This window comes from Pinus tabuliformis, chromosome 9 (genome assembly GCF_031772625.1).
Source record: "Pinus tabuliformis cultivar Carrire ecotype Pingquan chromosome 9, CPIR1, whole genome shotgun sequence".
NCBI lineage: Eukaryota > Viridiplantae > Streptophyta > Pinopsida > Pinales > Pinaceae > Pinus > Pinus tabuliformis.
Genome location: NC_142307.1, coordinates 204,358,646 through 204,375,603, shown reverse-complemented (window position 1 = coordinate 204,375,603; position 16,958 = coordinate 204,358,646). Strand labels below are relative to the sequence as shown.

The 16,958-nt window shown below is 38.7% G+C and overlaps 1 protein-coding gene across 1 annotated transcript; it reads right to left on the bottom strand.

Annotated features, from left to right (window-relative positions):
* Positions 1 to 363: 363 nt before the first annotated feature.
* On the bottom strand, positions 364 to 921 carry LOC149147851 (uncharacterized). The gene has a single exon (XM_089441974.1). It carries the CDS (start codon positions 919 to 921, stop codon positions 364 to 366), a length of 558 nt encoding a protein of 185 aa, XP_089298100.1.
* Positions 922 to 16,958: the final 16,037 nt, after the last annotated feature.

Sequence of the window (16,958 nt, the reverse complement as noted above, 5' to 3'; positions counted from 1 at the left end):
TTTCTATTCTTGAAGTATCTTCAGGATCTGTTCAGTTTGGGCCGGTGAAAGATTCGGGTTGATATTCAATGTCTTCCCTAGCTCAATCTCCACTGGTATGCTATCAAAAAGTGTTGTTACAGGAATGTCTTCACCTTCGGTTTCTGATTCGATAGTTTCCTGTGTTTCACAGCTCATGATTGATTCCAAAAACTGTCGAGTTGGATCTGCAACAGCATGAGGGTTGCTAATAAAAGTGCTGATAGTATCATCCTCTGTCTCATTCTTAAAGCAGAGGGCTTGCCCCATGGTAAGCATTGGCTGGAGTTCCTGCTATTCAATTTCAATCCCATCCAAAGACAAAGAGTTCTGCTTTGGCTTTTTCTATGAGCTTGGTTCAATAGGGGGATAGAGAATAATATTTTTCGTATTTTCCCCATTAGAAATTATCATGTTTCCTGACCAACATCCGATATAGGCATCAGCGGTTGCAAGCCATGGCCATCCTAAAATAAGGGGATGACCACCAACTGGGGACTGTGTATGTAAGACTAGGAGATCAATAGGATAGGACCAAGAATCTACTGAAATCGTTATGTCTTCAAATTTCCCTATCGATCTGATTGTAAATCTGTCAGCTAGTTCTAAGAATGTAGGGGTTGGCTTAAGATCATGCAATCCGAGTGTAAGCATGGTTTCAGAAGTAATTACATTAACTGCAGTATCCAAGTCTACCAGTACATTTAGAATATCTACCCCGTTAATCTGAGCTATTAGAATTGGGTTCCCAAGATCCCCATATTTTATAGGCATAGCCTTTCCCAACATAATGTCGGATAATCTCCCCATAACATGAATTGTAAGTGAATCATTTGTTTTCTTCCCAAGCCTCTTAGAACAATATTCTTTGATAGTCTTAGCGTAAATAGGTACATCTTTCATGGCCTGAAGCAGGGGGGTTTTACAAACAAATTATGTAATTCTCCTAAAAGATCAAATTCCGATTGAGGGACCCGTTTACTCAAGGCTAATCATTCTAGATACGAAGGATTGGTTTAGCAGGTCTGAGTAACAGTCAAATGAGAAGGAGAATGTTCCATAGATGGTTGGGTTGTACTCAAGGCTAATCATTCTAGATACGAAGGATTGGTTTAGCAGGTCTGAGTAATAGTCAAATGAGAAGGAGAATGTTCCATAGATGGTTGGGTTGTCTCATCCCTGACTGCTTGAGATTCTGGATTCTCATTGTCAATATGTTCAACAATAACGGGCGATGTAGGGGCATTTACTACCCAGCCAGATCGCAGATTTATCTCATTAAACCTTGTGGTAGAAATGTTGTACGAAGGAAGGTTGAGGGTGTCTTCTTGCTGAGCACCCTTATTGTTTGGATTTGGGTTTGGCTGAATAGGAAGTTGAGGCCGAAGAGGAGGATTATTGGAGGGAACATTGGAGGGCAGCTATAATTGTTGCTGCTGTGTAGGTTGAGGAAATTGAGCAGTAGGGGGAACAGGACTACGCCAGCCTTGAGACCATGAAGAACTTGAATTAGGTTGAGGACACCATGGTTTCCAAGGTGGGTATTGATAATATTGAGGCCAAAAAGGAACTGACTAAGGATTCATATTATAATATTGAAAAGGATCCTGGAATGTACTTCTATTTAAGCCTAATGATCGTGGCTACCACAGTTTCTTAGACCCTATAAATCATAATTGATTTGGTTCTTCAATCTCCCCCTAAAATACTGTCTTTAGTGCTGGAAGCGATGGACATGTACCGGTGGAGTGACTCTATTCACAAATAGCACATGTCTCTATAGTGTCTAGTGGACACTCTTTCAATGGATGTTTCTTTCTACATCATGGGAAGAAAATAGCCATAGTTCTTTCCAACATCTATTTCTGCTTTGCCTGTAATGTGTCCATTTGGGAAGATAATGTGCTTAGGATATCAGTTTTCAAATTATCTAGCATGCTCCCAATTTTTGGTTTTGTGATTCCCTTGCTTGATGCTTTGAAAGTTCATATTCCTTTTTTATTCCTTGCAGCTCCCCTTGAACATTGAATACAGAGTTCACATATGGTGTCAAAATATTCCTTAGATATATCCCCTTTACCTACTATGTTTAACAGCTCCAAAGATTCTTCCCTCAGGGCTCGGAGAAAAATAATTTTCAAAATATCCTTATCCAGGTCACTGTGGCCAGACCTTTGGAGAGTATACTTAAAGCGCTCCACATAGTCCTCCATATTTTCATCCTCCTTCTGCATGAATTTGAAAATTTCTTCCTTAATGTCCCAAGATTTACAGTAATCCTGATATTTTTCCAGGAAAGCCTTCTTCATGTCATCCCAGGTAGAAATGGTCTTTCCTCCTAGACCCATAAACCATCGCAATGTTGTCCCTTTTAATGTAGCAGGAATTTTTTATTATCTTTTGAGCATCATTGACATATTCATACTCTTTGCAAACGATATCAAACTCGAATAGGAAAGTGTCTGGATCCTCCGTGGAAATCCCATGGAATTTTGGCAATGCAGTTAATGGAATAGGCTTCATTGGTGCATCACCCGTAATTTCCCCAATTGGGAATTCAATTGAAGATGTTGCGAGTGCCATAAATATCCTCCAATACTCACTTGGAACTTCAATAGGTTCCTATTGTATAACAACTAGTGGTTGTGAAATTTTAATAGCACTCCCCTGATCGCGAGGTGAAGAAAATCCTCTAAGGTTTCCTTCTTCAGTCCTTGACTGGATTTCTTCTTCTGATCCTCTACTAGCCACTTCCTCCCTGTCTGATACCAGAGGAAGTATTTATGCTTTCTCTGATGCCCTGCTTCCTACTTCCCCTGCAGCTTTTGAAAGGGATACTTCCACCCCTGGAGGTTGTATAGGTTGTTCCATAGAATGTCCTTTAGATCTTGTGTAAACTTTCACCCTAGCAATAGCTCGTGAAGAGGCTTATGATGCAACTTTTGTGATAATTTCCTGGATATAGGTATTCCTCCCCAAATCCTTCCTTCCTTGCCTTTGGGGTCCTCCTCTACCCCTTTTATTCGAACCCTTGTTCATACATTTATTGGAAAGAAAACATTAAAAATTTCACAGCTCAAGACCTGGAGTAGGGCGAAAAACTCTTTTCCCTCCCGAGGATGAGAGGATTATTTGAAAACAATAAATCAATAGAAATAAAACTAAACCTCAGGAACTTGAGCAAGGTGAGAAAACTCTTTCCCTCCCCAGGACGAGAGAGTGGCCCTATGTAAAAATCGAAAAGAAAAACCAAAGAAAACAATTAAGGCTCAGGATCTAGAGTAGGGTAACAATTCCCTCCCCAGAATGAGAGATTGGTTTCTAGGAAACCAACAAAATGGAAAGAAATCAAAAAGAAAAGAAAACAAAACACCACACTCAGGACTTAGAGTATGGTAACAAATTCCTTGCCTAAGGTGAGAGATTGATCCATATATCAGTGTAGATCATGTGCTTGCACCTTGTTAGCCTCCCCGGCAATGGCGCCAAAATGTTGGTGTCTGAGTGTGAATACCTATTCAACCCCTTTTCACATTTAATTTATCAATCCGGGTGCACACATTATTTCAAGGTAACACGCAAAATATATGTAGGTAGCAATGATACAATCCAATCACCAATCTTAGATTCAATAACTAAGCTAACTAAAGAACCACTGTGACTGTAAATAAGAATGAATTGCAGAACTATAAAAATCATTCATAGCAATTAATTAAAGTATTGTAATAGCAATCGAAATAAACCAACACAAATAAAATAACAACACACAAAAATAACACAGCACCTGATCAGAAGAGTGGGCCCAACTCTCTGACCAGGGCTGCAGTAGATTCACAACTTATAGAGAGAACAACAAAATAACTTGCATTCAATTAATTAAATAGTCTTTTGTTACAATCTCAATCTCTTGCACGGCTAACCCTGATTCACAGCATTGAAACCCTTCTTATACAATACTTAGAGAAAATTGTCTACCAATATGGTAGCTAATGTCTATCAATGTACAATCGTTGAAACGGCCAACTAGTTGCCGAGAGAAAGACAAGAAAGGTCTGGAATAGGCTTGGAATCTGTTATGCTATTACAGTGCTTGTTGATATGGTGTTGGAAGCTTGAAATTGCTTCTGTGATTTTCATATGTAACCTTTGACCACTCGATCTGTGAAAATGTCAAAATTAGTAACTTGCATAGGTAAAATCTCCATGACTATTACTTCATTAATTAAATATTCCAAGAAGACAATGGAAGAGGGTTTATCTTGTGCGTTTAGAGCAATTAGTGAATATAAATGATACAAAGGAGTGAGAGAGAGAGTAAAAATGGAGAGAAAAAGTATGCAAAGTTGGCACCCAACAGCCTCATTGGATTCTACCTGTTTATTGATGGAAATATCCTATAATGTAATTTTCTTCTTTTTATACCAAAGATTCAGGAATTTCTTCTACACATTAATATTGATAGTACCAACAGATTCCATCCAAGAGTATCCCAAAACAACATCCACATTATCCATATCTGAAGCATAAAAATCAGAATGCAATACATACTTATCCATAGAAATCTTCAAATCTTTATAAACTTGAACATCCTCATTATCAACCTATGTGTTTTCCATGTGTTTCGCTAGAACTTGCAATTTTTTTGCCAAATTTACATTTATAAGATTTTTCTTGCAACTAGGATTTATAGACACAATGATCTTCTCCTTATGAATACATCCATGAACCTGTAACCAGGAGATATGAGTAGAATATGACCTCAAATGTTTCTCATTAACTTGTTTTCCAGCATGAGACGATTTGTCTAAAAGGAGTTTTTCAAATTCTTCATCTGAAAGTTTGTACTTCTTGCTGTCAAGTGAGTTCCACCATATGATAGCCTCATCTATTAAACACATCCATACACAACCTTTCCAATGTTTTGGCCATAAGTACTTTTGTTTTTTTATGAATTCTTCAATAGTAGGACCATTAGCGTTCCCTGCAAAAAAAATTCTTGCTAGAAGCTGTTAGAAAATTATATCTTATGGAGCAATGGAACACATAAAATATTGCAGAAATATAAACACAAAAGATGCATAAAACAAGAGAGACACAAATATACGTGGTTCACCCAGTTTGGGCTACATCCACGGAGAAACAACCAGTCCTTCTTTTATTATATTATCCAACAACCTATAATAGATCTGCAGTAACACCCTCTTCGCTCTCAATCTCCTCTCTCTTCCTCACTCAGAATACAGATCTTCATAGATGCAATAAAATTCCCTCATATATAGTGAGGGGTTGCCTTCTAGGGAAAAAAACCCTATATTAAACATAACTTCTACGGTCAGATCATCCGCCTGATGAACGGCCCAAATGAACTAGAAATTACTAGACTTTTACAAGGAAATTTTACATCTATTTTTAGCTTCGAGGGCGCTACCCTTGAACCCCTGCCAGGGGACTGCTGGCCCCCAGACCCCCCAGCCAGGGGGGATTAGCCCCCCCAGACCCTGCGTGGAGGGGTGTGCAGTCTTCCTGGGGTATACATTCGGCTGAAACCTTTGAATACAGAAGATAATCAGGCTCCACACCCAAAAATCTCCCACTTGGAGACTGATTATAGCAACTCCACCGCTGCTTCATTTACTAGACAATAACTCCACTTTGGACCTAGCTGTTTCTCATCTTCTTCATCATACTTGAAGACGAATTGAAACTGAGCAAATTCTCAGTTTCTCCTTGGTTACAACTTTTGTTAACATATCTGTATGATTTTGGCTAGTGTGTATCTTTTCCAGCTTCAACTGTCCATCTTCCAATGCTGACCATATGAAATGGTACTTGAGCTGTATATGTTTAGTCTTGGAATGAAATGCAGAGTTTGCAAGATGTATGGCACTCTGGTTGTCACTGTATAACCTCCCCAACTCCTGCTTCTTGCCCAATTCATCTAGAAACCTTTGTAACCAAATCATTTCTTTACTAGCCTCTGTAGTAGCAACATACTCTGCTTCTGTTGTTGAAAGTGTAACAACACTTTGGATTTTTGAAACCCAACTGACAGCTGTTCCACCTACAGTAAACACATACCCTGTTGTGCTCCTCCTGTTATCTCTATCACCTGCCATATCTGCATCAACATATCCCTGTAGAGCAATGTTTGAACCACCAAAGCATAATGCTTGATTTGTGGTACCTCTCAAATACCTGAGAATCCACTTCACTACCATCCAATGTTCTTTTCCTGGATTGTTCATGTACCTGCTTACAACTCCCACTGCATGTGCAATATCAGGCCTTGTGCAGACCATTGCATACATTAAGCTTCCAACTGCTGATGCATATGGAACTTTAGACATATGAGCCATTTCTTCCTGAGTCTTGGGACATGCCTCCTTACTTAATTTGAAATGGCTAGCCAAAGGTATACTAACTAGTTTTGCATTCTGCATATTAAACCTTTTCAACACCTTTTCTATGTACTCACTTTGAGACAATGTTAAATTGCGATTCTTCCTGTCTCTAGTTATTCTCATACCAAGGATTTGTTTTGTAGCACACAAATCCTTCATTGCAAATGAGTTTGCCAATTTCCTTTTGAGCACATTTATTTCTTGCATGTTAGAACTTGCAACAAGCATGCCATATACATACAATAACAATATAATATAGCTGCCATCATTTTGCCTTTTGAGATAAACACAATGATCAGAGTGACATCTAGTATAACCTTGTTCAGACATAAACTTGTCAAATTTTAGATACCACTGCCTTGGAGCCTGTTTTAAGCCATACAAGATCTTCTTCAACCTACACACTAGTTTCTCCTTCCCTTTTACTTCATATCCTTCTGGCTGTTGCATATATATCTCTTCCTCCAAATCCCCATGGAGAAAGGTTGTCTTTACATCTAACTGATCAAGATGCAAATCTTCAACTGCTACTAGACTTAAAATAGTTCTGATTGAAGTCATTTTAACAACAAGAGAAAATATTTCATCAAAATCAATACCTTTCTTCTGTGCAAACCCCTTCACTACAAGTCTAGCTTTGTACCTCTATTTTCCTCCATCTTCTTCCTTCAGCCTATAAACCCATTTATTCTGCAATGTTGTCTTACCTGCAAGCAGCCTGACTAAGTCCCAAGTCTGGTTATGTGCTAAGGAGTCCATCTCTTCTTTCATGGCTTGCTCCCACTTCTTCCTAGTTTCTACCTGCACTGCGTCTTCATAACATTCTGGTTCACCAGAATCAGTCAACAATACATAATATAATGAAGGAGAGTATCGTTCAGAGGGTCTACTTATCTTGGTAGATCTTCTAACACCACTTTCAGGTGTTTGAAATGCTTGTTGTTCTGGCTATTGATCATTATGATTTTCAGGCACCATCACTTTTCTGGTGATATCGTCAAGCACTGTGTATTCTCTGCTTTCTTTTTCTTATTTCTTTTCCTACAATTGATTCTTATACAAGAACTTTTCATTGAATATTACATCTCTGCTCCTAATGATTTTGTGATTTTCATAATCATATAAGCGATAACCAAATTCATTAACACCATATCCAATAAAGGTACATTTCTTTTATTTTGCCTCAAGCTTTGTTCTATTTTCTTTGTTAATGTGGACAAAAGCTTCACAACCAAAAGTATTTAAAAAAGAGTAGTTTACCTTTTTACCTGTCCATGCCTCCTCTGGAATACCACCATCCAAGGAACTTGAAGGCCCTTTGTTTATTAGATAAACAACAGTATCTACAGCGTCTGCCCAAAATTGTTTAGGCAATCCTGCATGCAATCTCATGCACCTTGCACGCTTCATGATTGTCCTGTTCATCCTTTCTGACACACCATTTTCTTGTGGTGTTCTTGGAACTGTCTTCTTTCTGCAAATTCCATTCTCTGAACAGTACCTATCAAACTCTTTGCTGCAATATTCACCTCCATTATCTGATCCGAGACACTTCAACCTTTTCCATGTCTCATTTTCAACCAAAGCTTTCCATTTCTTGAAAGTATCAAATACATCATATTTATTTCGAATACAATAAATCCAGGTTTTTTTGGTTGCATCATCAATAAAAGTAATATAATAACGAGAGCCACCAAGAGATGATACCTGAGCAGGTCCCCATACATCTGTATGCACAAGCTCTAATTTTTCGCTTTTCTTTTCTTTCCCAACTCTAAGGAATCTGACTCTCTTCTATTTTCCATAAACAAAATTATCACAGAATTTTAAATCAACATGCTTCAAACCTGGTAACAAATTTCTTGAGTGAAGAATCTGCATCCCCTTCTCACTCATGTGCCCGAGCCTATGATGCCACAATGCTGTATCTTCTCCTGTCGAGGTTAAAGCATTAACAAAATTAGAAATACCATTGCATAAATATAATGTACCAACCTTTTCTCCTTTTTCTATTACTAGGGATCCTTTAGTGACCTTCCAGGTTTTATTTATGAAAGTAGTTACGCAACCTTCACCTCCCAACTGCCCTGTTGAAATTGGATTTTTCTTCAAATCTGGAACATGCCTTACCTTCTTCAATAGCCATTGATTTCCATTTTGCTGTTTTATGAAAATTGTACCCATTCCAACTATTTTACAGGGTTTATCATCACCCAATCGAAATTGTCCAAAATCTCCTTGAATGTAATCATGAAAATGTTTCTTATCAGGCGTGGCATGGAATGAGGCCCCTGAATCTATCACCCAAGCATCAATAATATTTTCTAATGAAAGAATCAAAGCATCTTGCAACACATCACCTGTTACATTTACTTCATGATTAGTTTCTTGTTGTGCATCTCCTTCTTTTCCCTTCCAAGACTTGCAGTCTTTCTTCAAGTGTCCTTTCTTCCCGCATTTCCAACACTCTATCCCCGATCTGGACTTGGATCTACCTTTTCTTGACTTACTGCGATATCTTGGGCTCTTTCCTCTTTCCATTTTTCTTCCCTTAGTCTCTGCAGTCAAAGCATTACCTGATGTCTCACTGAAGCTTTTTCATCGCATTTCCTCGCTAAGGATTGCACCAACAACATCATCAAACTTTAAAGTACTAGATCCAGAGACAGAGTTACTAACGGCCCTAACTAAACCATTCCAACTTTCTAGCAATGATCACAGAAATAAAAGAGCCCTAACTTCATCATCGAAATTTACCCCTACAAAACTTAACTGACTTGTAACTGTATTAAAATCATTTAAATGATCTGCAACAGATCCACCTTTTGACATCTTCATATTAAATAAACGCTTCATAAGAAAAACCTTATTTGAGGTCAGGGGTTTTTCATACAGTTTGGCCAATGCCGACATTAAACCCTGTGTTGTTGTTTCCTTTGAAATATTAAACGCTACCGATGCCACTAGGCACAGCCGTATTGTTCCAAGTGCCTTTCTATCCAGAATATCCCATTCTGTGTCTGTCATACTCGTCGGCTTCTTTGTCTTTCCGCTCAATGGTAGGTACAGATCTCTCTAATACAGATAATCTTCCATCTGCATCTTCCACAGTTGGTAGTTTTGGCCGTTGAATTTTTTGACCCTAAACCTACCATCTTCCGCCATTGCTCCCACTCGAACCAGGAACCCTTCTCTCCTGCGAGTTTATCAGCCAAATAGACCTTCAGCTCTAATACCAGTTGTTAGAAAATTATATATTACGAAGCAATGGAACACATAAAATATTGCAAAAATATAAACACATAAAACGCATAAAACAAGAGAGACACAGATATACGTGGTTCACCCAGTTTGGGCTACATCCACGAAGAAATAACCAGTCCTTATTTTATTATATTATCCACCAAACTGAAGAGATACAACCTACAACAGATCCGCTGTAACACCCTCTTCACACTCAATCTCCTCTCTCTTCCTCACTTAGAATACAGATCTTCGTAGATGAAATACAATTCCCTCATATATAGTGAGGGGTTGCCTTCTAAGGAAAAAAACCCCTAAATTAAACATAACTTCTACCGTCAGATCATCTGCCTAATGAACTGCCTAGATTGACTAGAAATTACTAGACTTTTACAAGGCAATTTTACATCTATTTTTAGCTTTGGGGGCGCTGCCCCTGAACCCTCGTCGAGGGACCGTTGACCCCTGGACCCACCAGCCAAGGGGGATTAGCCCCCCTATACCCCTGGGGGGGGGACAAGTCGCCCCCACACCCCCCTGCGTGGAGGGGTGTACAGTCTTCCTGGGGTATACATCCAGCTGAAACCTTTGAATACAGAAGATAATCAGGCTCCACACCCAATAGAAGCAATTAAGAGGGTTTTGAAAAAAAAAATCACTTGGCAAAAATGTAAAATGGCCTCAATTCGGTCAATATTGCTCAGAATCCCTATTATGACCTATTTCCGGAAATGAAACAACCATTTTGAATCTTCTAATTTGATATAAATCCTGATCTACTTCTTTGGAATTTCAGATTTGCGTTGCAACTGTCCCGTTGTCACAAACAATTCTGAAAAACAATAGTTGATTTTAAATCAACGATATCTCCCTCATCCGGAATCCCATTCGACCGATTGTTTTTTGAAATTGGGAAATTTTTCAAGAGGATCTCAAATCTGCAATTAGTTTCTCAAAATTCCCCAGAAAATGACAAAAATTAATTGGAGATCCACCGTCCACGAATTTTCATCAAAAAACGAATTTTCGTTAAAAAATTTCTGCAACATAGCTGATTTTTAAATCAGTGATATCTCCCTCATCCAGACTCTGATTCGGCCAATTTGATTTTTGAAATTGGGTATTTTTTGCAAAGAATCTATATCTGTAATTTGTTTCTGCAAAATTTTTCCTAGAATTTTCAGATCTGATCTGCAAACTCGCCTCCCCAAAAAATGGCTGCAAAAATAATAATAATAAACAAATATCTCTCCTATTTTCCCAAGAAAGTGCTCTAATACCACTTGTAATAGATCTGACTTGCAAATGTATGATAAAGCAAATATACCCAGAAATAACAAGATCAACCCAATACTATAACATGAAAATGCTTCTCTTTATTGATCAAACCCTTGAGGTAGGGTAACAACATACATTCATTCCTTAAGGAAGGAGAACACTCCACAAGCCATATGCTTGTTCATACAATATTTTTTGACATTTCTCCATGGGGAGTCTCTAGCCTCTATATAGGATTCATAGATACAATACCATGGGTAATTAGCATGGTTCTCTTAATACCATATATCTAATACAATGAGCTTATTACATTATTGCTAACTACTTGTGGTCCCTTACATGATGCGGGTTAACCACTTTATTTATTAACTATGGTCCATCCCATTATTACATTATTGCCTTGGGTACCTACCTCTGTACCCCATACTATCCCCCCTTGTTATACTACATATTGCTATGCTTTTCCAATATTTCCATGTCATTGTTTTCTGGAATTGTTTTCAAAATGTCTTCTCTGTTTATAGGCTGATGATAAACTTTTAATCTATGGCCATTAACTAGAAAAGAATTTGTTGCTTCATCTATTTTCTTTATCCTTACTGCTCCGTTGTAAAATATTTCTTCTATATCATATGGTCCTAGCCAATGAGTAGTAAATTTTGCCTTGAAATCTTTGAACTTAGAGTCAAAAAGTAGTGCCAGTCTTCTCCTATATGAAAGATTTTGTCTTTAATGAATTTATCATGTCAGCTTTTCCCTTTGCCATTGAATTAGAGATGTATTCTCCGTAGCTTGTTTTTTGATCTCATCTAGTAACTTCATTGAGTTGCATGATCCTCTACTTTTGTTCTTTAGTCAGGTCTAGTCCCAATTCTACTACACATTTGTATGTAGGAATCTCAAATTCAAGTGGCAACAAGACTTCTTTTCCATAAACAAGCTAATATGGGTTAAATCCAATACTGTTTTTGATGAGCCTCATCTTTGGGCAACTATATGGACCTTAATTCACCTCCAAGCTTATTAAAATCAACTCTTCTCATAATTCCTTACATGATTTAATTATACTTTTCTTAATGAGATGAGTAAAAGTAAGATGTTATGTCTAGTGGGATAATGTGCATCGATTACAGGTTTTTGGGAGAAAATCATGGCAATTTTGGCTAATTAAGGTGCAGGAACTCGAATGAGAGAAGAAGGAGAGATTATAGGGGATGGATCTTCCTCATTAAATTCTCACTCATTTGAATATCCCTCAATCAAATCACACTAACTCGGAGTTGCAAGCTGCCGAGTCACGAAGATCATGGGCAGCTGAACCAGTGACAATTAAGAACGAGTTCATCTTGAGTTTGGAAGCCAAGACTCTAGAGATTTAAGGAAGTTGTTGGAGACTTTAGTTGTATAAATAAGGAAGCCTAGAGCCTCATTAGGATTCAGATTTTTTATGTAAGAGCACTAAGCATTTTCGAGTTAAAGGATTGTGGCAAAACCTTGTTATGTAATTTTTTGATATGATAATGAGAATGAGCATTTCCTTGATCCAACACTGAGTTAACTCAGAGGGCTAAAGCTCTTAGGTTATGGCCTAACCCTAGCAGCAAAGGTTCCTCTTATTATACTTGTATGCTTAGGTTATTTCATAGATTAATTGTGAATTGATTCTAGCATTGTTTCATTGCAAGTAGTGGTGAATTTGATTAGTTTTCTTCCATTTGTGTGTAGCTTTAGCAGTAGCTTTAGAGAGATAAAGGAATACCAAAAATGTTGATAGCAGGTGGATTTTCCCTCACTCCTCTCTTCAGGGACCATGGTTTGAGGAAAAACTCCTATTCAGCCCCAAAGAGACAAAATTATGATTTCCTATGGAATTTAGGTTTTTCTGCTACTTAGGGAAACATCTTTTCAATTTTCAAGAATAGGTTTCAGTTTTTATCTCTTCTATTTCCAGCCTTGTATCAGATCTCATGGTGTTTCACAAAATTCTACAAATATTTCCATGCATGAACTAGGCAATTAAATAATGGAATTATATTTTCTTATGTTGATTGGAGATCTTGTTTGACATGATTCATGGGTAAATGCCAGTGATGTGTGTATTGCAAGAGTTTCAATAGTGCAGGAAGATCTCATGTTAGCAGCCCCAACCTAACCTCACCCATCCATGATCACCAAGAGGCACTAATTCCATCAACCAATTTATCATTCCACAAGAACAAATTTCCATGTTTGTTGAACAAATCCAACCATCTTACAAACTTTGGTTTTAGTTCTGAAGAAGTCCTAGCCACTCCCTTGCCTTATATCTTCCGTCATTCACCTTCCCTAAGCCCTATACCACCTTCCAAATCACTCCTATTGCTTTCGGCCGAATCCTGTAGGAATACAGGGGATCCTGTAGGAGCATTAGGACATCCTGTAGGTGCATTAGGACATCCTGTAGGACGACTTGTAGTGGTCTGTTTTAAGGATGATTTTTGGAAAACACATCTAGAAAGATAGCAGAAGACCCCTACTTGCCTCCCAAGCCATCTAACCTTTCACAACCATCTCTAACCCACCTTCCATACCACCAAGAAGAATTAGCATTCATATTTTCACCAAAAAGGACAAAAAGGAAAAAAGGTTATTGTGTTCATTCATATGCACAACAGTAAAGTGTTTGATTATCTCAGATTGCATGCCTAGGATAGTTAGGATTACACACATGTTAGCTTAGGATTCTTCTGAAGCAAGATCTCTTAGAAAGTAGTTAGATGAGTGGTGTGTTTAAAGCATTTATTTCAGTCTTTCATTACTGTAGTAGACAATATTTAAATTCTCTCAATTAGGGTAAAATTCTCGTTTCACCATTGGTAATCAAACTTCTTCTAAATCAATAGAAGGTTGGTTTGAGAAACCCTAGTGGTCTATTGCCAGCTCAGCAGTGACAAAGAGTGGACCCATTGTATCTACTTGTGTATACAACACTGTCACCTCCAAGTTTGTATGAACCCCAAGTTGATAAAGTAAAGTTGGTAGCCCCAGGAGTTGCAGCATTCTTGCTACAATACTAGTGCTCATCACTTTTTGGCGTCGTTGCTGGGGAGGTGTCCAAGTAGATTTGATTTCTTCTTTATTTCTTCCATTTATTATCTCTTTCATTCCACTTTAGCTTCATTACTGCAAAAGTAATTATAAGTTGGTTTGCTTTCCTTTCCATTTTTCAAGTAAGATTTCATAAAGAAGTTAGTTTCCATTTAGTTGGTTATTTCGATTCTACAATTAGCCTTAAAGCTTGAAAAACAAAAGAAAACAAAAAGACTTCTTTCATACCTCATAGGAATAGGGATAACTTAGGAAAATTTCTACCAAATACCCCCACCACTTCAAATAGCCAACCTTCCCTCTTCTTCGGTGGCTATGAATTGGAGGACCCCTTAGGCGAGCAACCATTGATTTTTTAAGAACCTACAGGGGGAGAAGAAGAAGGAGAACCCATTCAAACTAACCTAATGGCTGAAAATAGAAATGAAAGAGGAGATAGAGAAAGAATTTAGGGTGTTTTTTCCATCAGAGAAACCAATGGGGATGCCAAGATGAAAAACATAATCCCCTCTTCTCTTCCTCACTTCCATGGCCTGACCTCAGAAGATCTAGATACTTTCCTGTTTGAGTTCCTTTTTATATGCAGAACTTATGATTACACCACTGATGATCAGAAGTTGAAATTATTCCCATCCACTCTTAAGGATGTAGCTCTGTGCTGGTTCATGGGTTTACCAGGGGATAACATCACCACCCGGGCTCAGATGCAGCAAGCCTTCAACAGCAATTATGGGGACTATTGTAGGTCCAAAGACAATAAAGATAAAATTTTTAGAATGACCTTAGGGAATGATGAGTCCTTAGAAGATTATGAGGAAAGATTCTAGCTTAGCTACAAGAGGGCCAGGTGCACACTTGATCCTGAGTCATTGCAGCTAGTCCTACTCAGGTGGGTCAGGGAAGATCTTCTGGATACCCTAAACCTGCTAGTAGGAGGGCACATCTACTAGCTACCCTATGAAGATATCAAGACTATCTTTAATAACCATTCTATGACAGCTAGGAAAAAGGGTAGGGGTAGTCAACCAATGGCCAACTCATCCTCTTCCAACACATCCATAAAAGGTTAAATTTGAAATATTTTGGAAGATTTTAAGAGTGAAATTCTACAAACCCTTGCCCTACAGATGGACACTATGCACATAGAGATAAATCAGGAGGAAGCAAAGAGAGAATTAGCCATCTTCTTTCCCAGACGCACAAGCAGGCACCCAAGGAATGAATGTCCATTAAACCCTATAGAAATTTGCTCAATCTGTGTAGAAAACCACTCTACAGATAAGTGCCCTTCTCTACCTAGACCAAAAGTTTTGTATTAGGGAATTGAAGGGGTGATTGAATAGCTTTACTAAATAAATCAAAGGAGGTCTCATGGGCCTCGACCGTATCAGTAGGGCATGCAATGGTAATCCTATGCATATTACAACCCTAACCAAAGCACATCCATTCCCTCTTGGGGCCCCCCTAGTCATCCCTCCTGGTCTACACCTTCTCCTTGGTCTTTTGCACCTCAGTACCATTCCCAGCTGACCAACCAGCCATTTCAGCCATATACTCCTCCACAGCCTTAGTGGAATGCACCACCCCAGGGGTGGACGCCCCCATACAAAAATGCTCCAACTTTATTTCCTTCACCTCCTACTCAACCATATATTTTACATCCTACTCCACCTAAACAACCTCAAATGCCTGCCCAACCAAATTCGAACCTGAACAACAGGCAAGCATGGAAAGTATAGACTGGAGAGACATCCTAACCTGCTTATGTTGTGGAAATTCATGAAATCAACTTGAGGTCTAGGAGAGTACTCCCAGACATCCAACCTCCATCTCCACCAAGGGAGAGTGTGGGGGAAAGAGAGGAAAGTATGGCTAGAGTGAATTCACCACCCTTTCTTGAAAGATTAATTCATCCAGTCTAGCCTACCCCAGAAGACAATGAACTTCTGGGTGAACTGAAAAATCTATGTGTCAAAATTCCACTTCTCCAAGCCATTAAGGATGTACCTATTTACAACAAACTGATTAAAGAGAAGCGTTTCAAACATCTAGGGAGGAGAAAAAGAGACACCCCTACCATTAATGTCATTGGACAAATGTTCGACTTAATGCTGGGGTAGGTAATTTGCCCAAAGTATTTAGACCCTGGGAGCCCTGTAGTAGATGTTTACATCAATGGCACCATTGTCCCACACACCTTGATTGGTCTTGGGGCTGCCATTAATGTAATGACTAAGGACACCATGCTCAAGCTAAATCTCCATGGTTCATTAAGAAAGGTCACAACAATCTTGCAGCTTGTAGATTGTTCCACAATAGCCCTTGAGGGGATTGTTGAGGATGTGATGGTCTCCATTGACTCCTGGGAGTACCCTTCTGACTTCCTAGTTCTCCAGCCTAAGGCTAAGTTTAATGGTTATCCTCTAATACTTGGGAGGCCTTGGTTAGCCACTGTCGATGCCTACATGAATGGTAGGGCTGGAAACATGACTATCAAAAATGGGAATCTATCCAAGTAGTTGATCTTGTACCCTCCTACTCAACCATCTTTAGAACATGATTTACCTTTATGGCTGGAAGAGGAGGAAGAAGATGAAGTTTACTCAGCCCAACTCTATACCCTAGAAACTACCATGGGAGGAGGATAGCTGGATGAAGATGATTTGATTGAACACATACTCCAAAATCCAATGACCAACACCTTGTCCTTAGAATAAGTAGTGAAGGAAACCAAGAGAAACCATCTGATTAATCTATTCTTAGCTAATTCAAACCCTACTCATGTCAAGACAATAGAATTCGGCCCTGAAAGAACTTTGAAAATCAACCCCTCTTTCTATACACCAAGAAGAAGAGTTGTGCAACATGCTAAGGGAACATGTGGATGTCTTTTCTTGGAGTTACAAAGAAATGAAGGGAGTCCACCCCTTG

Bases quoted from the DNA above. Each gene is read 5' to 3' on its own strand.
- LOC149147851 (XM_089441974.1), bottom strand. From the start codon at position 921: ATGAAAGATGTACCTATTTACGCTAAGACTATCAAAGAATATTGTTCT.